At 37.7% G+C, this 24287-nt stretch overlaps 2 protein-coding genes across 5 annotated transcripts in view; one reads left to right on the top strand and one right to left on the bottom strand.

Moving 5' to 3' along the window:
* Positions 1-779: 779 nt before the first annotated feature.
* On the bottom strand, positions 780-17159 carry tp53i13 (tumor protein p53 inducible protein 13). 4 transcript variants are annotated; one of them, XM_041813095.1, is made up of 10 exons: positions 17089-17159; positions 16586-16724; positions 16389-16466; positions 11536-11574; positions 10662-10720; positions 8425-8503; positions 7759-7887; positions 5789-5998; positions 4529-5678; positions 780-2218 (listed from the first exon to the last, which is right to left on the bottom strand). In XM_041813095.1, exons 2-10 carry the CDS (start codon positions 16700-16702, stop codon positions 2112-2114), a joined length of 1968 nt encoding a protein of 655 aa, XP_041669029.1. In that variant the 5' UTR covers positions 16703-16724; positions 17089-17159; the 3' UTR covers positions 780-2111. The 4 variants fall into 4 exon arrangements, with proteins under 4 accessions (XP_041669029.1, XP_041669021.1, XP_041669039.1 ...); XM_041813087.1 differs by lacking the exon at positions 17089-17159 and having other exon boundaries at positions 16586-17004; XM_041813105.1 differs by lacking the exon at positions 17089-17159 and having other exon boundaries at positions 4529-5675; positions 16586-17004.
* Positions 17160-19953: 2794 nt separating this feature from the next.
* Positions 19954-24287, top strand: part of LOC121522359 (cylicin-2) — a 36012-nt gene continuing 31678 nt past the window's right edge. The window contains exons 1-4 of the mRNA XM_041806608.1: positions 19954-20072; positions 21002-21153; positions 21348-21464; positions 22009-22104. Coding sequence (XP_041662542.1) covers positions 20051-20072; positions 21002-21153; positions 21348-21464; positions 22009-22104 — 387 coding nt within the window. The 5' untranslated portion in view covers positions 19954-20050. The remainder of the gene's footprint in view (positions 20073-21001; positions 21154-21347; positions 21465-22008; positions 22105-24287) is intronic.

The raw sequence follows: 24287 nt of genomic DNA, 5'->3' as shown, positions 1-24287 counted from the left end.
CATGAGTGAATAAAACAGAATCAAAACAGAGTTTGATAATACAAAAACAACCCTGGAAAAGAGCCCTGGCCTCGACAGCAAGGTCCAAGCTCCAGAAAACATCCATATCTTCATATCAAGCAAACTACAGATAAGCAGATCCATAGACTTCAAAACAATGACTTTGTGATTTACTGTGGCAGGACAATGGATGAGCATATATTTTTTGTTCTTATAAATCACACCTGGGCCAGCGACATTAAATATTTAGACAGGTGAGTTTGAGTTATGATGCTGACAAATAAAGGGAAAACAGCTAAACTGAGCTCTAACTGTAGCTCAACTTCCCTGTAAATGTACAGTAAATGTATAGACTGATGAGCAAATCTTACCTTTGTAAAATCCTCTGCTGAGATCATATCTGCCACTGCTTATACTATTGATGTTGCGTCTTTTAGTCCCTTTTTGTCTGTAGTATTTAGTATTTAACGTCTTATTTTTTTCATCCTGTCCTTTCCTCTCTGTGGGGGATAAATAAAGCGTATCTTTGTAAGTTATAAATCAACAAATCTTTACCAATAGAAAAAAAACATTTAAAAAAAAGGAATGTGTAATTTTTCTTGTCCTACCAACATTGATGTCAGGATAAGGCCTGAAGAATCAATATAATAAGACAGACTTTAACAGGCCAGGTGCTAACTTGTGCTCATAGTGTTAAAACCAGAAGAAAAATTCCTGAATATCCACAGCAGCATTCCAACAGCACACCACACACTGAAGACTTCAGTCAAGGAATTTATTGCATTTCAAAAATGCCTTACAAACAGTCGACACATTACCACAGTGTTGCTTAAAACAGCAACTTGAAAATTTACACCCTTAGAGTTTACAGATAAACACAAAATAAGAATAAAACTGCTTAAAAACACTAAAATCAGCAGTAAAACCATCACTGGGTAGAAAAAAAAGACAAGGCCTGAATTAGAGACACTGTAAAACATCAAGAAAACCGCGACCAACAGCCATTACCATTTGAATTAGAGATTAACTCAAAATGTGCGAAAACATTTAAACAAATATGCAGGTCACAAAGGAAGATCTGGGGACTTTCCTGAGGACTCCGTTGTAGTACTCATAACAGTGCTTATTGTACCTTGCAACATCTGTTTTGGTCTTTAGACTACTAGTAGTAATCCTTCATGCTTTGTGCAAAGACAAACCTGAACTGACCTGACCTAAATGATGCAGATCATTTGGTTCAGAAAGACCTAGTCTTTCAACTCCCAGGCAGCTCTTCATTTGGTACCATTTTGTCCATTTTTATGTCCATTAAAAAACATCAAAAATGGAAGAAAGGAAACCAGCTCACAAATAGGAGCCAGCTCATGTCAGTCACATTAAACACTAGCTCCTAGAACCAACAGCTCACTACTGGCCGGTCACTAGTCTTGAATCCAACTTGTCATTTCAATCAAACCAGCATGCCGCAAGAATTAGTTCCTAACCCGTTTATGATCTTTTGCTTTAAAAGCATGTTTGTGACAAAATGAGGGAGAAAAGCTGTTTAAAAGGTGCTTCTAGCCTCTTAGCTCATTGTCATTTATTTGTATTGCCAGCAGTTTCGCTGTACACAGCATGCAGGGATAACTAGTTATGAATTAGGTATGATTTTATAGCAGCTTTGTCCTTCCTTTTGAGAGAAATCTGCTATTAAATAAAAGAGTGATGTCCTATTTTGGCTCAGTGGCTTGATTAAAATCACTCCTGAATTCAACACAAGTGACAAGCAAGGCTGCTGGATGTAACTGAGCCACAAGCCTGAGAACCGAGGCAATGATGTATGGGCTATAATATATATTCAAGGCAGGCAAGCAAGTTCTGATTGCAGGTTGTTACTGATAACATATTGTTACTGCAAAGTGTGGATGCACATTCTAAGTGCAGTCACCTCTATCAGTGGGTTTAGCACAAATGTTAGTGCAAGGTATAAAAAGGTTCTTTGCATCGCTTTATCCTTCTATAATGATTGTCTGATAGTTGTTTTTGGGCAGCAGCTAAATCATGTCAATGTCATCCACTTGCTGGGAGACCAGCATGTGTTCTTGAATTCTGGAAAAGTCTCCTTTACGTATCTAGAGCAACTCGTCTGAGCTTGAAGAGCTTGGCACTAGAACACACTCCTGTCTCCTGCTCCTTTTCTGTCTCCTCTTTGCGATTCGTATCCTTCTGCGGATCACATCTACAGAAACGACACAAGCAGATGATAAAAAATTACTTCTTAATTTCATTACAATAAAATTAAGTCACCTAATTACCATCTAGGGCCGTAGTTACATTTTTGTTGAGTAAAAGAATGTCTGAAAAACAACTTGAAAACCTGATGAAAGGGCGGTCTGAACCAGTGATATCAACCAATTAATGTGTTTGTAGCACACAGATGAGGACAAAATCATAAGCTCCTAGTGTTTTCAAGTATTTTCCAAGTACTGTTAAACAGAACAAAAACTACAAGGGTCAAAATTATTCGGCCCCATTTGAATGTTACAGACATCTTGCTTCTCTAACTTCTGTGTGCGTTCTTTGTTTGCACACTGCCCTTTAGTCTCATACCTTTATATGGGCATAAAAGTTGTGTTTATCTATGCTAATTAGGAAAAAATTGCACGTCTTCCAGCTGGCATTCATCAACTTAAGAACACAGTTGTAAACAATACTGTTCTCTTGGAAACTTTCTTTGGAAAAATTTTGAGAAAAAGCTCAGGAAGACATTGGTGAATGAAGCCCTGTGTTTCTGACTGTCAGAGAGATGAGACAAGGAGAAATTGAGTTCATCCAAGAAAACCTGCTCCTGTTGCTAACAGTCAGTTGTGCCTCCTTTTTACTGGACATGTCTCAGACACGTCTCCTGAGGAATCCCAGCCCATTCTTCTTTTGTGAATCTCTCAAGCTCCTCCAGGTTTGATGGTCTTCTGGTATGGATCTTGTTCTTCAGTCCCCCCACAGAATTTCAATGGGATTCAAGTCAGGACTTTGTGCAGGCCAGTCAATAAGTTACGATTTCCTGGCAGCAGCCTTGTTGTCCCCTCTTCACTTGCCATAGGGAAGATGGGCATAATCTTTCTCCAGGTTGTCCTTAGCATACTTCAGTCTGACTTGAAAGTGTCTCTTCTGCAGAAGTTGTTTTTTTTTTGTCTGCAACCTCTCAGTCCATTCCTGTGCAGGGCTCTAGTCACGGTCTTCTTTGGGACTTCAATTCCTGACTTTGCTAAGTCATCCTCTAGTGTCTTGACAGTTGTTCTGGGTTCTTTGGCCACATCTCTCACTAGTTCTCTTTCCAGAGTCTTTGAAGTCTTTGGCTCCTACCTCTGCCAGGCTTGTTATGTACTGTTTAGCTCTAATTGCATTTCTTGATTATACTTCTCAGTCTAGTTTCTGACACTCAGAAACGCTGTGATAACTTTGTATATCCTTCTCCTGCTTTGTGAGCATCAACAGTTCTTTTTCAAGTCTGTACTGATTTCTTTTGTTTTTGCTGTGTACTTTTTCAGTGACAGCTCAAACCCTTACTGAAGTTTTTATACATGTATGTAAATGTAAACATTAGCCTTAGTTTCAAATTAATTTCACAAGCTTTTTAGCATTACAAAGTTAAAGCATATCATTGCACAACAGTGGGTTGTGCTATAGCTCAACAAAAAAAGTCAATACTAAGGACAGTTTAAGGTTAAGACCTTGGTAGATTTTGTTTTTTATGAAATAATTCTGTTTCTGTATGCCAAGTAAAATAATGTAAGCATCCAAAATAAAAACTAGGATGTTTGGAAAAGCTGTGTAAAAAAATCTTGTTGTTAACAGCACTTGGATAAATACTTTTAAAAAATAAATTTTTCCTAGGGGGCTGATAATTTTATCCTCATCTGTGCATTTAACATCCTCTACTCGTGCTAAAAATATAATTGAATCTTCATGTTCTGGTGTCATTCGTAGCAGCACTGCATCCACTTAACTATTGAAGCATTTCAAAGTGTTGTAATTTTTTTTTAAGTTTGTTTTTTCATTTGAATGTTACAGACATCTTGCTTCTCTAACTTCTGTGTGCGTTCTTTGTTTGCACACTGCCCTTTAGTCTCATACCTTTATATGGGCATAAAAGTTGTGTTTATCTATGCTAATTAGGAAAAAATTGCACGTCTTCCAGCTGGCATTCATCAACTTAAGAACACAGTTGTAAACAATACTGTTCTCTTGGGAACTTTCTTTGGAAAAATTTTGAGAAAAAGCTCAGGAAGACATTGGTGAATGAAGCCCTGTGTTTCTGACTGTCAGAGAGATGAGACAAGGAGAAATTGAGTTCATCCAAGAAAACCTGCTCCTGACCAAGTAAGGTTCATAGACTCAGTTACCATAAAAACTGACTCAGCTAAAGTTACCTCTCTTTCTGACACAAGCCTCTGGTATTGGATGCTCTGCTAATGCCAGCAGGATGCTAAGATTATCAAGTGGAGAAGTGTTAGAGGATCCAAAGTGCTATCTGGAGAGATTCACCTACCTGCCACGCTATCGTAGTCCTGTTTCGGGTCATGCCAGTATAGACTGGGTGATGTCCTCCAGTGACGATACAGGCGTGTGTGAAGCACCGACAAGGTAAGGAGAATCAGCAGGAAACCAAGAGCTGATGCTGCCCACAGTGCCTCTTCACTCCTGGGGGTCCTGGGCAACCCCTTATTCACAAAAGCAGCATTTGATTCAGTCTGTGAGTCTTTGGTGCAGTCACACTGTTCACCTTCTTTGCAGCCACCACATCCATGGCGTTTGGGGAGGAAACTGGCTGGCTGATGGTTAGGATGTTGTTTTGAATTAATATGGGTCTGTGGTTGGGATTTGAAAACAGAATCAGAGCCAGTCTTCACACTGTGGTTGTGCGAGTGTGTGTCACTGTGTGTTTTCCTCTGCTCCAGTTCTCTCTCTTTAACATCTACTATTTTAATATCCTTCATTATACTGTCCACTGTGACTTTTTTTTCAGTGTGTTTCTCTTTGGGGCCATTGTCTTTGAGGGCAGAGTCTTTATCTTTTTCTTCAGTGGATTCAGTACCACCATTTTTTGAGCTGATGGCCTTAGTTTCAGGCCTGGCAGCATGGTTATGCTCACTGTCCACGCCATCTGTAAGAAATTTAAAGCTAGCCGAAGGTTTGGGGCTTCTGAGGCCAGTATTTTTAGTTCTTGGCAGCTGTGCTGCTTTTTGTAGTGTTAGCCTGATTTTTTGAGACTCCAAATCCATTCTGGGTGCAGTTTCAAGCATATTTGATGCCAAAGAAGCAGTAGGGCTGTGTATTAGGCTCTGATTTATATTTTTGATATCATGGTGTGAAGGAGCTTTGCTTAGACCTTGAGGGTATGAGAGAGTCCTACTCTCTGAAAGTGAATCTGCTGATGACCCGAGTGTGCTGTTGTGCTTCTGGTTATCTCCTTTTCCATTGGTTTGGTTTGATAAAAACTTGGAAACATGTGTTGTTGTGTTTTCTTCAGAATGGCTCTTTTGTTTTTCTCCATTTACATTCCTAATGCGCCTGATTTTTCCATCCTCTTTGAACTGTTTAAAGCTCATCGTCTTCTTCATGAGTGACACCTCTTCTGCCTCCATCACACTATTCAGATGAGAAGAAAGGGTCTGTTCACAGCATTGCCTTAGAGTCTCCTGGGAATACAGAATAACATGCACTGAAATACATATACAGACCTGCTAAAAGAAATCAGCTGTGTTGCTTTTACTGCCATCAGAAAAAGTCATTAGTGGAGTCAACAAACCTTCCGTTTTGCAGGGTTCTCCTCTGGATATGCCTGTAGCCGTCTGTGTGTCTCAGCTGACCACATCAACAACAGGTTATAATTTCTGTTTCTGCTTACATCACCAGACTTTTTCCTCCAGGACGTTGTTGCCTCCAGCCAATTACAAACACTTGATGTGGCCATGGTTGACAGCTCCAAGGTGCTACCCCAGGAAACCAAGGCTATTGGCTGAACATAGGACATAAGTCAAGCACCTTGCAAAGGAAAATTCTCAAATTCATTTTTACCCCAACAAAGTAAAAGGAAAAGTTTTTGTAAATTGCCCTAAATTATCCTTTCCAAATATTTTCTTACCTATTTTTGTTGTTGTACAGCTTCTTTCCAAATAAATGCTAAAAAATGACAAACTGGTGGCCTAAAACTGCATCTGCTTTTAAACCATTCTGGTTGTTTTTTTTAGGCCTGTCAGTGTTAACACATTAATTGCTGTGACATTAAGGTCCAAAACCACACATCAGATATTTAAATAGCATTATTTACATGCTATCTGGTCCTTAAGACACATTATAGTCAACCTTCTGCAGTGGAAAAGTGGCTGGATACCACTCACTGAAGTGTCTTCCTGAAAAAATATTGGTTCTTATTGGTTCCTGGCCTGGAGTCTGGTATCTCCGAGGGGGGCACCAAAGATGTTGGGGGGGCCATAGGCTTTGTCTGCTATAAGGTTGGCAAAGTTGTATTTGTACATATTAACTAAACAAAGATGAAACACATTAGTTTATACTGTGGTGAGAAAACCATTTGTATGCCTATTTTCCTAAGATTTTAGAAATGAAACAATGTTGAGTACTGTCAGCAATGTACTCCTTTTTTTTCTTGTGGGCCTGTGGGGAGAGGCCTCAGCTTTTCACAGTTACATATAGGGGGGCACTGATGCAAAATAAGGACGCCACTGCTACCTTAAATGTCTCATTTCCAAAAGTAATTTGCATTTTGTGATCAAACATTTTCTCTCTGTAGTGAGTGCTTTGCTCCAGTGGTTTAGCTAACGTGCTAACTACCTTAGCTTCATTCAAAATAAAAGCAGTTTTTATCCAAACAGGAAGCAATGTACCTTAGGCTTAAGAAGGTACAAATCACAAAGTGAAAACATAACAAAGAAAAGTGTGTTTGGAAAACATCTAAGCTTAATTAACCTTAACTGGATTACTTACACAGAGAGAGCAATTTAATATGGACTCCTGAAAAGTGTAAATGTTGACACATTAACCAAGAAACACTGGATGTCGCTGAGTCATTTGCACTCCTATAAGTTTCCTCATGTTTATCAGTGTTAAATACTGTATTTCACAGAATACTCTATTTAACAATGGTCTCCTACTTCTAAGTCATGGTTTTAGAACAAATTGGTGTAGCAGTACTGCACTTACTTAGATAATAACTCTAAAAGTCATCGTTATAAAACACATCTCTTTGTATTTATTTTATTTACAAATCAAGAAACTGGTAAGGCAAAATCACATTTTCAATACGGACTAAAACATATTTGTTTTGAAATGCAAAATAATTTAAATTTAAACATGCAATCCAAACCAATAAATTGTGATAGTGTGACTATCAAAGCCCAGTGATTAATCAAGATTAAAAAAGAAAAACTTTTGACAGCCCTTACAAAATTTTCACATTTTTAGAGAAGCTGTTAAACTTTAAATATGAATCAATACAAATTTGATCTTGCTCTGTTGTTGACAAAGCAAGATCAAAGCCAGTTCTTCTTGCCCTCTACTGTGAGCTGTTGCAATAACCAAACTTCCTACAATGGGAGATCAATAAAAGTAATTCTTATCTCACACAAACATGGTCAATTAGTAATAGATTGGTGCTGAGTTACAGCTTAGTATTTAAATAAATGAACTAAAATATTAAGACCCTACAGTCCCAAACAACAACTAACAGGTAAGAGAACAGAGGTACAGAGCTGGTCTTACTCTGTGTTTTTTGAGGCCTTCATGTGGGGTGACGATGTAGTCTGGCAGACAGGACTGAGCCAGGACAGACAGAAATACACGCTCATGGAGAGGAGCACAGGGATGATAGAGCAAAACAATTGCTTCATTCTGCAAAAGAGACAATAAAATAATCACTTAATTGTAATTTTCTCCACGCCTAACCATTTCTGTTTTTGTTGTTTTTGTTGTTTCTAAAAACATGCATGGCCATTTGTATCCAGCTGCTAATAACGCTATAATATAATATATATAATATTGACTATATTGTCCCTTACTATGGTAGCAGATCTATGAAACATGTAGGTGTTAAAATTATGGCAATGAGTCGTTTCTAAATTCAAATCAATGAACTCCTGTGCCTGTGAAATAGGGAATTGCTACAAAAAAAGAAATCCTTTGAACGGGACATATGCCTTGCATAATGGAGGCAGACCTGCTTCTGTCAATAAATTTGTTTACCCTCTGTGCATGTATACTGGGACAAAGACACAAGTCCAGTTAAATACTTTTAACGGGCTATAACCAGTGCTCGACTTAACTGTGCATGTACACATACCGTGTCATCTTCTTTACTTGGAAGATAATTATTAAAGCATGGAGATAAATGCTGATGTAGCACTGAGAGGAAATGAATATGTGACTTACATGCAAGTTATTGAGCCATCGTTGAGGAGGACAGTACAAGTATTCTCCACTCTCTGCCCCTACTGGCCTGAAAGCTCCACTGCAACACACAAATACAAAAGTGCTAAACAATATCCTCCCAAGCACCTACACAGGTGTATCTCAAAAAGTTAGAATATGGTAGAGAGTTATTCTTTTATATACTTACTTTAAAAAAGGGTAACTTTCAAAACTTCTACATGTATTATACATAAGGAGAAATACTTCAAGCATGTAAATCAGCATCTTTATCAAGCTTGTCACAAACAGAAGCATGAAGTGCTCTAAAATCTCCTGGTAGATGGCCATGTTGACTCTGTGATAAAGCACAGAAGACAGACAACAGCAGATGACAGGGCACCTTGAACCATCACTGACTGTTGAAACTGAAAACACTGGACTTCAATACACTTGCACTCCAGGAAGATGAGTGGAGAGGACTCTGAACCCATGTTCTCATGTCATCTGCTGGTGTATTTCCGCTTTCTTTTATCATATCCAAAGTCAACAAAGCTGTCTACCAGGAGATTTTAGAGCACTTCATGTTTCTGTCTGCTGAAATGCTTTATGGAGATGATGATTTTCTTTTCCAGCAGGATAAATAAACATACTTTTCGAAAGGTTGAGATTTCTATACTATAAATCCTTAATCCATTTTTAGTAGTCTTATGCAGTGAAATTTTTGTAATCATCAAGATTAAAACAAAACTTAAAACAATAATCACTTAATGTACAATGGATGCTAGACACATGAAAATTTTACTTTTTTAATTATATTAAGAGAAAAAAAAACTCATACTATTTTATATAACCTCGTGCAGAATTATGTACAAGAAGAAACTTAATTTGACTTAATCATGATCAAACAAACTGAACTGAAATTATGTGATTCAAGTTCATCATTATATTTTCATTATTCATGTTGAGCATTTCAAATCTACATAAAAAATAAAATATTCATTTATTACTGGCACATACACAATATGGACAAAAGTAAGTGGCCTCTACTGTTAATAACTGAATCCAGGTGTTTCAATCAGACCCATTGTAACAGGTGTGTAAAATCAAGCATCTGGCCATGCACAGACATTTGTGACATAATATAGATCATTCTGATGAGATCTGTGACTTTAAGCTTGGTGCTGTGACGGTATGCCACAGTTGCCAACCCTCTGCTGATTCCATAGCTTCAGTTCTGAACTTCTACTGGCATTAATGTAAGCATAAAAACTGGTAAGTGGGAGCTTCATGGAATGGGTTTCCATGGCAAAGAAGCTGTGTACAAGCCTCACATCACCAAGTCCAATACCAAGTGTCAAATCAAGCACACTTGACACAGAACTGTGGAGCAGTGGAAAAGTGTTCTGTGGAGTGACGAATCACACTTCTCTGTTTTGCAGAGGAGAGTCTGGGTTTGGCGAATGCCGGGAGAACGTCACCTGCCTGACTGCATTGTGCCAATTGTGAAGTTTGGAGGAGGAGGGATAATGGTATGGGGCTGTTTTTCTGAGTTTGGACTAGGCCTCTTATCTCCAGTGAAGAGCAACCTCACGCTTCAGCATACAAAGACATTTTGGACAATGCTATGCTCCCCACTTTTAGGCAACAGTTTGAGGAAGGCCCTTTTCTATTCCAACATGACTGCACCCGAGGGCACAAAGTAAGAACTATTAAGACATGGTTTGATGCGTTCAGTGTGGAAGAACTTGACTGACCTGCACAGATCCCTGACCCCAACTCCATCAAGCACCTTAGGGATGAACTGGAATAAAGATGATGAGCCAGGCTTCCTCATCCAACATCAGTGCCTGACCTCATAAATGCTCTACAGACTGAATGGGCCAATTACCCACAGAAACACAACAAAATCTTGTGGAAAGCATTTTAAGAAGAGTGGAGGCTGTTATAGCAACAAAAGAAGGTGCACATATAGGTATTTGAATACAGTGTCATTGCAGTCACTGTTGTCAATAGTCAGGCGGACAAATACTTTTGTCCATATAGCGTATGTCTGCCCATAAAGTCTATTTCATCTCAGATATCATTTCTTAATAACCATGCTGTAGTTTTATAGAGCAAAGAAAAAAAGGATAGACAATAATGACAACAACAACACAGCTGTGGGATGTGACAAAATTGTCCATGGGGACTTGTGTACATTTATCCTTGTCTACAGCAGCTCCAGTTTCTCTAGATGTATATTCACTACAACACTTTACCTGTTAGGAATGGTGCAGTTATATGAAATAGATGTGCCCATGCAAATCTGCCTGGCTGGCTGAAATGGAGAAATATGTTTCAAATTAGATGCAGTCATCCATGTGTAAAACCAGACAACTCACACATACTTCATCTTAAATCTGAATGCAACATGCACATTTCAAAACATCAGCAAAGATGCTTTGTAAATTCTTAACTACAGAGCTTTAGGTTTATCTGTTGCATTTAGTTTAAATATTTTTACCAAAGTTTATTTGTGACAGAGTATACTCCCATATCTTAGGTTTTAAAGGTAAGTATATTGTTATATGTTGGGCACTTGTTTTACGATTAAAAATGTATGGTATTGATGTCGGTTTGATACAACAGCAACAAATAAAGCAGTCGTAGACACCAAATGTTGGTTAAGTCGTAGTTGTGTGATTCTAAAAATCAGAGGCAACTCCTAAAAACTGTCTAAATTGCAAAAATATATTTGCAGCATCTGGAAGACTTGATGGAACTGTCATGAATGCTGGTTACCAGTTCCATCCACTTTCTCAAATGTTGCCAATATGTGTGTGCAAACTGGACACTGCTTTCTTTTCAGTTCAAAACTGTACAAAAGTTAATTTAGTTTCTTCACTTTTTCATACCACCGCCCATTAAAATAAAGGGGGTTTAATCATTTTTAAACATACGATTGTTAAGAGTATGTAAAATTCTGACAGTTTCACCATTCAGTATCACCATTCAGGTAAAAAAATACAGAGATATGATTTTCAGCCCCTACTTCCAAGCCCCACACCACTGAACTTTGATTTTAGGAAGTCCTCATTTAACATTTGAGAGTCAAAGGTGGAGAAAAGTGCTTTGCAGAGCGTATTCACTCACCTCTGGATCATACACTGTGTCAATAACATCAGGAGGCTCCTGCATAGATTAGACAAGCAGAACACTGGTTAAACTAGTTACAGGACAACCAAAAGAATCCTATTATTAAAAAGGTTTTAATTAATGTGTTTCTTGTGCTATATTTAGTCTACTAGCAGTGCCAGTTTGACAGGATTGACCACAACTACTTTTCCCATCTCCATTTTAATCTGGCACCACATCTATTGCCTTGCCCCGCCCAAACAACAGATGCAAATCTACTTGGTCAACTAGACAAGGGACATACCATAGCATCAAAGCTGTAACTTCAACAAAAGGAAATTCAGGTTTTGTTGAGAAACTTTAATAAATACATCTGTTGGCAGGGGGAATTTGTTATCTAACCAATACAAAATGAATGCATCAGTTCCATGATGCAGCTGAGTTAATGTTTTTAGACCTATGCCTTGTATCTATTAGATTATTTGCCCTGTTTAGCCTATTTAATAGGCTTAATCTGTTATTCAGTCTGTTAATAATCATGCTAATTGATTCACGTAAACAAACACATGCAATGAATGAATCATCCCCTTGTGTATTTAATTTGTTGTTACTTTAGGATACTTGTTGCATTGATCTTTGAGACAGTTTTTACTGCTCTGTTGAACAAAGGAAGTAAAGCATGCTGTTGACTAGAACTAATAATGATTTTTCTGTCACCTGTAGGAGGCCCAACTGTCCCAGTACACTACAATGTAAAGTAGATTGGCCAACCACTTAACCAGTTGTGCTGCTATTGACCGGTGGTAGACACATGACTTCTATGACGCCACTCACTACAGTGGACAGGAGAAGTACCAGTATTGATATACAGTATCTGGGAGTCATCAAAGTAAAAACAGGGAAAAGAAAAAAAAAATTAAAAACAGTAACAGCTGAGTTTGCCAGCTAAATATCAGTGACTCTGTCAAATGAGGTGAGTCCCCTTGAGGGCGTTCAAAGACAGTAAAACTTGTGAAGACCAGACTGAATGAAGCATTTCTCCATACACAGGCAGTTATCTTAAAGCATACAAGAGCCTTGATGCCAAAGTAGTGGTCCATGTGAATACTTCTTTGTTTAGTTTTGTATTAAAATGTCATAGTATCATTAGACATGTATGTCATGGAAAACAACACAGAGAGGCATAATAGTACTCTTTTCATTTTCACTATCTCATTCAGATGAAAGGCAACACATTCGATTTCTATACTGATCTAAAAACGACTACACTGAAAAAAGTAAAACATTGGTTGAACTTTAAAAAATTGAAGTAATCAATCACACGAAACATTTTGAATTGAATCAATTAATTTTTTTTAAATTAGGTAAATGTAAATTTTTTAAGTTCATAGAAACTATGTTTAAAGGTTTAGCAAACCTAATTACACTAAGTAACTTTAAAAACAAACACTGAAATTCATGAATATATTACTTTTAATTCATGAACTACATTTCCAACTATAGTTATTGTTCTTATTGCACACAACTTGTGGGAGACATACACACAAAAATCAGGAGTCAAGGAAACAGTTTATTCAATCATGCAAGAAGAAGTTGACAGTACCACCCATTCTTACAAGTCCAAATTTCAATATCTGGTATGACCTCCATTCGCTCGCACCAAATTGGCCACTCTCCGAGGCATAGATGTTGTGAGGCCATTAATCTGTCTCTGTGGGATAGCCTGCCATTCCTCCTGAAGAGCTGTACGCGCCTACACGTTTTTAGTCAACAATTTATCCCATCCCAATATTTCACTCACCTACCCAGTTTATACGCTTGTGAGTACAACTCTCATGAATTGGTCTGTGGTTGAGAAAAGGCACGATCAGTCATGCAGAACAAAGGTATACTGTGTGTCTGAGAAGCTGTTTGAAGCATCTGAGTACACCTCATGACAATTCTAGCAAATTTTACAATGTGCGTTTTTAAAGTTACTTAGTGTATTTTAGATTGTCCTAAACTAAAAATAAAAATTTCCCTTAATCAACTGATATAAATATTCCACTCATTTGAACTTAAAATGTTTAAGTTTATACAACCATTTTATAAAGGTTGGTGTGGGCTGGAGCCTATCCCAGCCTCCCACAAGTCTTGAAAGTCAACTCAACACCTTATTTCCTAAAAACTCTTGCTACTTTGGCCCAATGAGAGAGCAGAAATGTATTAAAGGAGACATATTTTGCCCTCTAAGACAGTTTATATTGATCTCAGAGGTCCCCAAAACATGCCTGTGAAGTCTATTGCTGAAAAAACAGTAGTATAGGATTCGTGCAGGAAATGAGTGTCGCTCTCCTGATGTTTCAGGCACTTCTATCCAAAGTTTAGAACCTGACTGGGATTTGAACCATCAATCCCCCAGTCAAAAGCCAGCAGGGTAACCCATTGAGCTAAACAGAAAGCAGGAAGGTCAGCACTCAAAATGTCCTTTTTAACGTTTATTCAGGCATAACAGGCCACAACGAATGCGTTTTGACACGTAGGTCAACGCTTGATACCTGTGCTGGAGTGTAGAGGGAGAGCCACTCAGAACGTGACGGCTGCTGTTGCATCAAGTGTTTTTTGAATCCATTCGGGACCTACGGGATGTTGTTACGAATGCGTATGCGCACAGCAGGATTAATGCAATAAAAATACATTGATCCAATTTAATTTGGTGTCCAGCTGCCAGTTTAAATAAAAAAATATTAAACCATGGTTCAACCATTAAGATCATTTAGAAGATTTAGATTTAATGAACACATAAATAAAATCACATCAAGCCTACAACAGCATTTTATTACTTTTTCAGTGTACTTCTTTATTCATTTTAATCTGAGTCTTAAAATTAACCCAGGTATTTTCATTGGTGTTCAAAGCCAGATAAATTATTAATTTCATAGTTATAACAGCACGTTTCTTAGTATGGTGGCTGTCATGACAGGGCCACTGTTACAGCCACAGCTTGTTAATCATTGCCGTGTAAATGTTGATGTTACATCAGACTGCTACATAACGAAGAAGGAGCTATTACTCAAAGCTGCTGTTCTGTTGCTGTATCTTGTTCTGTTGTTTTGTGCTGCTTACTTGTGAGAGACCACAATTATTCTCTGTAGGGATGCACCGATACCACTTTTTTCCAGACCAAGTATGAGTAGGAGTAACAAAACATGCCTGTGAAGTTTGTTGCTGAAAAAACACTCCAGTATTGGATTTTTGTATGTCTAAAAAACTCTGTTTCAGCCCTGCTCAGAATGAGCTGTTTCTGTGTCTGTGGCTTTAAATGTTACTGAGCTGTCTAACTCCACCCCTCTCAGGAAATGGATGTGGCTTTCCTGATCCTGAGGCGGGGCTAACTCCCCACATGACATCATGAGGGGAAACTCTGAGAACTGCTTGTTTCAGCACACATTTTCTGAAAGGTGGTGGTGGTGGGGGTGGTCCTGGTACTTGCGGGGATTGTGGACAGGCCAGGGCCACATATTTTTGTTAAAAAAGCCTGAAAAGGGATTTTTGCATAATATGTCCTCTTTAAAATAACTTTGAAAGTGTGTTTCATTTTCATCAGATGTTCCTCATCTCTTCTCATGACAGTTTGATCAGTTTGATGGTTGTCATTTTTCTCTACTTTTGTGTTCCTTGCTTATGTTAAAGTATCAACAAACTGCAGACAACTTTCACTGCATACTCACAATGAGAGTTTAACATCATGCTTTACAATGATACCGAGTACAGTATTTACAGAGTTTATAAGTACTAGTACGAGTACTAAGGCTCAGTATTGGCACCAATACTAGATACTGGTGAAGTATCTGTGCATCCCTTTTTCTGCCATCGGTTACAGCTTAAATCACCCAAAGTTCAAATCCATGTAAAATCGTGGCCCCATCAGGCTTTTCCACACTGAGTAGAGAGAAGACCTGAGATGCTGCTCAGTGATCTCTCCTCTGTGGCTCACTTCTTGTTTTGAACTCAAAACTCTGATCACTCCATACAGTGTATTTATCAAACAGTAAAACACTGGTTTCATCGATGAATTTCATTATGGGGGAGAAAAGCTGGAAAAGTGGTAAGTGATGCCACAACGTTTTGCAAATAGCTTGGAGCATTCATCAGGAGAAGCCACCATTGACAACTTTTCTCCCTTATTATGTGAAATTCATCAGTGAAAAAAAGAGTATGCTGTTTGGTAAATGCACCTTATGGAGATAAGTTTTTATTAAACCAAGTCTTAAATTCAAAACAAGATGTAAATAGCAGAGGTGGGCAGAGCTGAGCACCGCAACTCTACCTGTCATCTTGTGTTATTGTTTTGACTGCGAGCCCCTGGAGATGGATTTCACATACTGTTTGTTGAGGTCCATATCCTGCACGGTAATGGTCAGGTTTAAAACTGTGACCCAGAGCTTTGCAAGCATTGGCCTTGGCCCACACAGTGTTTCTGTTGGAAATAAGATGATGGGATGAACATGCCTAATACGCATCATAAAATTATTTCCAGGTATCTAATACTGAGATTTCAAACTTTCTAAACTTTTCTTGGACAAAGTGTGCTCCACACAGATTTCTACTGTGAATTTTTGGATAAAAGTATTTTTCGCACGGCACCCAGTGAAAAACAAACCCTTTTTCCTTCAGTGCTAGTTCGGTACAGATAGTGCAGGATCACATACAATCCCTCTCAAAACATAAGATATTATTGTACTGGTATCAGCCCATCTCACCCATAGGTGATCAGGGATCATACAGTCAACAAAAACCCTGATCAGGACATATAGTTTCTACCACAGATTATTTAAAGATAATATGTAGATTAAATTCATAATGATGCAGGCTTTTGTATTCACATTTACCTGAGAGGACACTGGCCAAGAAGACACTGGACAGTCCCAATGAACCGCTCCTGCAGGAATGTCCCTCTCCAAAGAGAGCTAGTACACACATACACAGGAAGAGTTAATGAGAGCCTATCAGTGCCTGTAATGGTTTGATTTTAACTTTTAACCATGAGATAACACACACAGAGTCAGGACTGGTTCGTTAGTTTTACCTTTCCATTGTCACACTGAGGTCCCAAAGACTCCGAGACACCGTACCAAGTCCAACTGACCCAAAACAAGACAAGCAGAGTCATTTGACGCTGTAGGGACATGGTTCGTCCCGACATGGCGACAGCCAGTCCGTCAGTTCTGACAAGAACAACATTCAGATAGTTGTCATGTCTTTCTTTTGGTCTTTTAATGCTCGATATCCCACAAACATTACTTTATCCAAAACAGCTTTCGTCCTCCCAAAGTTCCTTAATGGAGAGGCAGTTTACGTCTGCTTAAACGTTTTACGACACATGCTACTGTTTTTCCGTTACCATCTGTAAGTTAAGTTAAACTCGGATAAAAATTATCTTATTATATAGTTTGATTAACATGGGTGCCTTATCTGTCAAAGGAAGCAATGCTAAAAGAATACTGTTACGACTTCGGCTCACATCAAGTCCCCAACACTTCCGAAATAATTATTTCCTTATAAACTTCAAAATAAAAGTCGTTGTTTTACCTTGAATCTTTCTCACGTTACGTCGGTCAAAAATAGTCCTAGTTGTGTAAGAAAATGTGTTTTTAGTGTGGTGCTGTTTACTCGTGTATTCATTTGTGTATATCGCTACAGTCTTACTTTTTATTTCAAGAAAAAAGTTCAGCTTCCGGAAGTACTGCGCGAGTTGTCCAGCGTCCTTTCCACTCATAGACATTTACGTAGACGCCTCATTGGCTGTGTTTGCCTTCTTACGCGATAGGTCAACGTGTCCGCCATATTGCCAGAGGCAAGACCGCCTCACAAACATATACAAGTATACAAGGGAACTTGAGATTTTTTGAATAAAAAACACTCGTGTCGGGCCAGCAACGCGAATTAAATGCAATCTTAAAAAAATGAATGCACAAATTATATAAATAATAGTCTCATGATTAGTGCATCAATGCAGACTGTCCTTGATGCATTAACATTAAAACATTAAAATTAAGTAGATATTAGTGGCAATATTTGTGGGTATACTCCTAATTTATATTCTCTTTAAAAGTTCTTCATCTTAAAGTGGGTATACTCTATGGTAACACAAATAGAAGTGTGTATATTACATAAAAACTGTTTAAGCCACACAGATGCAGCACAGTATAGAAGTATATGATCACAATCAAAAAAAAAAAGTCTCATTTGAAAATTATAACATAATAACAAAATTACTTTTTAATTTTCCAATATCATTAATGTTTTTTGACATATAAATAAATTTATAATTCAGTGCAACATGCAAATTTCTTAGCATAATTAATTTGACAAAAAAAGTACTTTTGTTTTTAATTTTCAGAAAATGCTCTTCTAAATTGGAAAACTAAAATATATTAGAAACTGTTTTTTAATTTTCAGAACATCTCTGCATTTTTTGACTCAGAAATGAAAAGAACATTGAATTAATTCTTTTTAAATTAATTTTCATCTTCAATTTGATTTTTTTTTTTTACATTATTAAAATTTTTATGTTTTAGAAAATGCACTTTTGTTTAGCCTAAGTCTAATTTGAAAAAATTAAAAGCAAAAACGAAATATTTTTGGATTGCCAAACATATTTGTGCATTGTTTGACTCATAAGTAAAACAATTATTCAATTAGCATTTTAAATTTCATCTTCACTTTGCACAGTATATGACATTAAAATGATAAAGACATTTTAATTCTAATTTTCTAAAAATGCTCTGTTAAATAATTCTCATTATTTTAAATGGAATAGCTCATTTTAACATAAATAGGTATTATCAGGCATTATGCTTTATAATTTTCAAAATGTGTGTGCAATTTTTGACTCATAAATGAAATTATAGAACAGTCTTATCATTTGTATTTTCATTCCATTTGTCAGTTCGTACATTCCTCATCACAGCCAAAAAGAAAACGTTATGTAGAGATTCGCTGTGCTATGGTGTAAAGACAGTTCATCACTGCAGCATGTACCGACAATTTTGGTATTATCTTAACTAACATTCACCAGCTTTTCAAAAGAAAATTGCCATTAAGCAGACCTGGGTCTGTCTCCTTAGTCATCACTGCTGGCTATCTCTGACCTCTCACCTCTTCATCCCCAGGAAAGTAAATATCCACGCTGGAGGACTATGGGAACAAGTTGTGGTCAAATTTAGTCATATGATTAAACTGCGGTATTTTTTAATGCGTGAAGGTTTCAAGATTAATCACAAGCGTCAACGCGTTGATGTTTACAGCCCTAGTCAAAACGTAGTTTTCTTACCCAAAATACAGTTGTTTTTTTCTCAGTACAAAACATGTATGGTGTAACCCTTAACAAAAATCCCCATGTGGAATCAGGGAGGAAGTGGGTTGAAATGATCATTCATGTGACTGTTATCCCTGACTGATGGAAGTGGTGGTGCCACAACTCTATTAAGGTTATAACCATGCCTGATTCCCCCTTTTCATGTAACAAACAGCAGCTGCTTGAATTAAAGGATTACCATAGAAAAAAATCAGAATAAAATGTGTAAACGGTGATAAATAACATCAGTAAATACCTATCTTTTTTTTCCGTCGCAAATAATGTCAGTACTTGATTTTAGATTTTGTTTTATTACCCCCTCTCATTTCACACAGTCTCCATGATCAACCTATCCAATCCCTCAGGGTTTGAGGCCACCTATTTTGTAAAAACACTGGTTTACATGATAGGATTTTGCATTATAGCAAGACAGAACTTTTTGAAGCAGAAACCATCCCACTTCGAAATGATTTCTTTTGGCTATTAGGTGCAAATTTAGTTAGAAATAACCCGGTTCATAATTATACGCAAAAAGATAAAAGGTTGATGCCCTACAGCCTCTTAAAAGCCTAGTTGGGACTCGTCAAAAGTAGAAATGGGCACAATATAATCAGAAAATGGATTAGCATGCAAATTATGGGCTAAATATACTGCATTTCCTATGCATTTTCCAGGTGTATGATGTGACCTGTTTTGCTATCACTGTAGTAAAATGGCTTTCCTTGCCTTTACGGAATTTGTACCGTACCTATCGTTCATGCTGTGAAACAGGCATTACCTGTTGGGACAGGTAAACCAGACCTACAAGCTGTGATTGGCCTACGATTCAGATTTAACTGCCAGAACACTGACTGTATGTCGTTGTTACTTTCAAAATAAAACAGAATGGATCAAATAAAGTGAGCTATTACGGCGTGAGAGGCACTGTTACAGTAATAAATCTGTTAGCGAAACCAGCTAAATTTGTGCACTGCATAGGCTGCTTAGTGGGAATATCATCAGTACCGTTTAATTTCCTGTTTAAATGCGGGATTGATTTTGAAAGATGTGAAAGGAAGTCACTGGGACTTGTAGCTGCCTTCACTGTTTCCACACCCTGCAACTCTCTCCCTCCATACACACCTTCACATAAGGGTGGAGACTGCAGGCAGGTCTGGCAGAGGAGACGTGGAGTGAGGAGAAGTTTGGACGAATATGGAGTCCAAACCCCCTCAAGGTTTGTCGCATTTTTGACTCAGCTCTAAAATTAAGGCTAAGTAGTTGTTTTTTCAGGGGAACTTTGTGTTGTTGTAAGTCTCCGATAGTTAAGATTTTTTTACACCAGCTTATAGCCTTTGCCTGCCTAACAAATAGTGTTTATAAGTGACATTTTACTGCCAAGGGTGCGGCACTTCTCTTAATTGTTGCAATAAATTGCTTGAATTGGTTGCAGATGGCATATACAGACACCATTCTGCAGGTATCTATTGCAGGATTATTTGCTTTTCTCCTGTTTGAACTTTGCCATCTAAATGAGGAAGTTCAGCCTTACTTCCTTTGCCTCATGATATCCGATATGCTGATATTTCCAAGCTCATCTGCCTATACCATGCTTCTGCTCAAAACTCCACAAACGTAATGCTTTGCCCTATAAGGTGGAGCACCATGGTGCATGCATTCATACACTCTCCTTATCTGCATAACAAATGTAAAGGTTGTGCATAGCTGCAGAAATTTTCATATCTGTCAATACAGATTTAACTTTTTAAGCTTTTATCTGCCTCTGGGCTTGCAAATATTGTGCCAATAACATCACACACATCTTAGTAAATAATTTGAGTAAGAGTTTTGCCTGGCTTGCTCTTTTCTTATTGTCTTTAGTTAACACTTCAATGAAATGGGGCTATACAAAGTAATATTAAGTGATTTAAAGGGTGACTGAATGCAAAGCACAATGTGTGCCCTGTACATGGAATGTGCTATATAGATAAAGTTTGACTTGACAGCCAAAAAGCCTAAAACAGCCCAACAGCAGCATCAGCAGACTGTCACAAAGTTTACAAATACTTGAAACCTGTCAGCCTGTTTTAGGTGCTCTTAAACAATAGATCAGATGAACACTTCATTGTGTCCAACATGCCAATTCTGTCATCTTTCATTGTGAAGCCATAGGTGTTGGGTCTGGGATTAGGGGTCCATCAGCAGCCCTTTCTGGTGGTATTCAGTCCCTCACAGATGTTGCAGAGCCCAAAGACATCGGGAAGGTAGAAGGAGACAAGAGTCAACCTGGATGTCAAACTGCTGCAGGAGATGGACAAGTAAGAAGCAGAGAAATTTCCAAACAGCATTTTACTTTATCACCAACAAGCATTCAATGCCAGTCAATGTTAAGAATCAATTAAAGTGACTGAAATAAAGATCTTCAAGTTTTGCTGCAGCATGGGCTGATTCCTTTATGTGTTACTATTGTCAACAAATTGAATTCTAAGCTTTTTCCTTTTTTCTTTACCAGGAGTTGTACTCATTTGATAGCTCTCCATCCTCCTCTGACAGTGAGGATGAGGGTTTCAGCAATAAAGATAAGAAGAAGAAGAAGCTGAAGAAAAAAACCAAGAAGAAGAAGAAAAAAGTATGTGTTTACAAAAAGACATAACCACTTTCGGGGAGGTTGGGCACTATGAAGAATCTTCTCTTGCAAAATCTGTGCTGCTGAATATTGAAAGAATGTACTACAGAATGTTTAACAGTAGGAAGCAGATGTAAGCCTGCTTTGCCAAGTTGATAGTTCTGTATTATGAAAAAGAAGGAACAACAAAGAGGGCCATATCTCGCAACAGAAACTCAAACAGGAGAGAAGTGGGATTGGCATGAATTTGTTTATAAAGCTCTCCTCCTGTCACTTTTTCTCGGAGTGGCTCACAGCATAACCGAAATGGGCGTGTGTTGCTTTGGTAAAATGTCTGCTTGTGTAGTTTCTTTTGTGTGTTTCTATGTGCTTGAGGGAGCTCCTCCCTTCTTTTTGCGAGCTACACTGCATTCTCGAACAAAGCCTCGCACTAGCGTGTTGTAATGACTCATTTGGTTGGGTTCTTGTGAATCACTAAACCGCCAATGAAGGTTGCAACTTTCCTGTTCAGCAAAATGAACAATAACTTTCCCCTTTTTTTTCACAGGATTCAAGCTCATCCTCGTCATCTTCATCATCCTCTTCTTCCTCCTCCTCCTCCTCTTCTTCTTCATCCAGTAGCTCATCAGATAGCGACAGTGAGGTAAATTGTAGGAACTGCAACAGATGATGAAGTTGTACATAGAAATATTGCTGATAACTCTGTTACCGGGATGTACTGTGACAAGTTCATTATTTATATCACTTTACGGATAACTTTATACGCAATACTCTTTTATACTTAAGCAAAACAAACCCACACAACACTAGGTTGACTACACCAACTTAAGGCTCAATTTAACTTATTTCATCAGACATGTTTCACATTTACATTCCAAGGTCAGGCCACCTCCAACAGAATACCCACAATAGCAAATTAGAACAAGCAGACCAGGTAGCATCATCATTCAGATACATTTAACCTACAAACATAACAACAAATATAATAATTTTTAGCCAGCCGTAATGTCACTTGTATTAATTTATTTTTTTGTTTTTACTGATAAACAGAACTGATCGTCCTCCTTGTTTGTTTTCTCCTGAAGTCACGTTTGATCACTCAAGTTTCTCATGTCTCTGAAATCTCCACTGTGAATACGAGTGATTCACACAGCAGGTGGGGGCCTTTTTAGTTATTTGGAGGACCCAGGTGGAGACTAAGCCTTTACCATTGCATAGGTTTAACATCAGAAATGGCCAATATCTGGCCTGTTTACAAACATCATCCATTGGCCAAATAATGCCGCATAGACAGATATCAGTAATCATTGCTGAAGTGTTTTGATCAATAAATTTTATGCTGTAATCTGAAATATTTAGCTGCTAAATCAAACGAAAGATTTTTATAGGACAGAAAAAATAAGAAGGGTCTGGCTGCAAACCATTTATCTCACAGACCATAAATCTCAGAGGACATCTATTTCAGGATACAGGCTTGAACTTTTGAGAAAAAAATTAAAAAATCAGGTAAAACTTCAGTTCAGGGTTAGGGTAAGGGTTAGAATACCAAGTTAAACCTGACCTGCAAAACCTGATTACAAAACAAGTAATAATGTAAACAGTCTGCTCACATGAAAAAAAAGTCTTTCATGAAAACATAACTCAGCAAGCATAGCTTACATAGCCCCTTTAGATGCATGATAATATAGCTATGTAGCTAACAAAGCTAAGTAGCTAATATAGTTAACGTAACTAAGGGTAAGCTCACAAAGCAGCTACATAAGCTATGTAGCTATGTTAGCTTTATCTAAGTTTGTTAAAGCTCAAGTTGCTAAAGCTTACTTAGCTACATTGGCTTATGTAGTAACTTAAATAACATTGCTAGCAAAATTAACGAAGCTAAAGCAAGCCACCATTTGTGTAACTACTTCTAAAACAGGTTTATAGTAGGGCTGTCAATAGATTAAAATTTTTAATCACGATTAATCTCACAAATTTCATAGTTAACTTGAGATTAATCACAAATTAATCACACTTTTTTAATTTGTTCTAAATGTCCCATGCAGGACTATTTCTCAAGATTTAAATACCCTTATCAACACAAGTGGACAAAAATGCTTTCTTTATGCAAATGTTTGTTCACGTCACCAATCCAAAATAACGACAGATAATGTCCAGAAAATTTCCTAGACTAAGCTCAAAGATACTGAATGCTCCAAAAATATGCTGAGATCATTACATGGTAAACTCAAGACCAACAAGGACAATAGATGGAGATACTGACCTTAATGTAACATTACTGAATAATACCAAGAGTCAAACTTTAGACTTCTAGAAGTTCTCCTCTGTTCTCAGCAGCTTAACACAGAACAACAGATCCCATCATCACAGATGTACATACAAAACATGGTCAGTTAAGTTTAACTCCCTCAAAGATCATCCCTGATCCTTCACACTAAAGCAGAGAGTTACAACCTTACATGAGGGAACTAAAGGTTCGCAGAAACATCCTTTTACACCAGGAGGACTCACAACAAGATGATACAAAATGAGAGACTAAATACAGTTAAAGAATTACACTACAGGTTACTAGAGGTGTAATGATTCATCGATCTGGATCGATATATTGATTGTTTGAGCATTGATTCAATCAAATCGATTGAAAGTATAAACATCGATATTAATCGCCGTTTTTACCTTACGCTTTTATTTTGAAAGTTCCCCCACGTGCTTGGTTATGACAGTTTCCGCCCATCCACTAGTCACAACACCGCTAGGCACGGATAGCAGGTAATGGCTAGCAGCCAAGAGAGTATCAATATTGTGTTTTTTTCCTTTATGTGAAAA

This window comes from Cheilinus undulatus, linkage group 2 (assembly GCF_018320785.1).
Source record: "Cheilinus undulatus linkage group 2, ASM1832078v1, whole genome shotgun sequence".
NCBI lineage: Eukaryota > Metazoa > Chordata > Actinopteri > Labriformes > Labridae > Cheilinus > Cheilinus undulatus.
This window is presented reverse-complemented; position numbering and strand designations above follow the sequence as displayed.

Coding starts and splice junctions, on each gene's coding strand:
- tp53i13 (XM_041813095.1), bottom strand. CDS start 16,702: ATGTCGGGACGAACCATGTCCCTACAGCGTCAAATGACTCTGCTTGTC. Junction 16,467..16,585: donor CTCAGTGTGACAATGGAAAG/GTAAAACTAACG, acceptor TGTGTGTACTAG/CTCTCTTTGGAGAGGGACAT. Junction 10,721..11,535: donor ACACAGTGTATGATCCAGAG/GTGAGTGAATAC, acceptor TCTCCATTTCAG/CCAGCCAGGCAGATTTGCAT.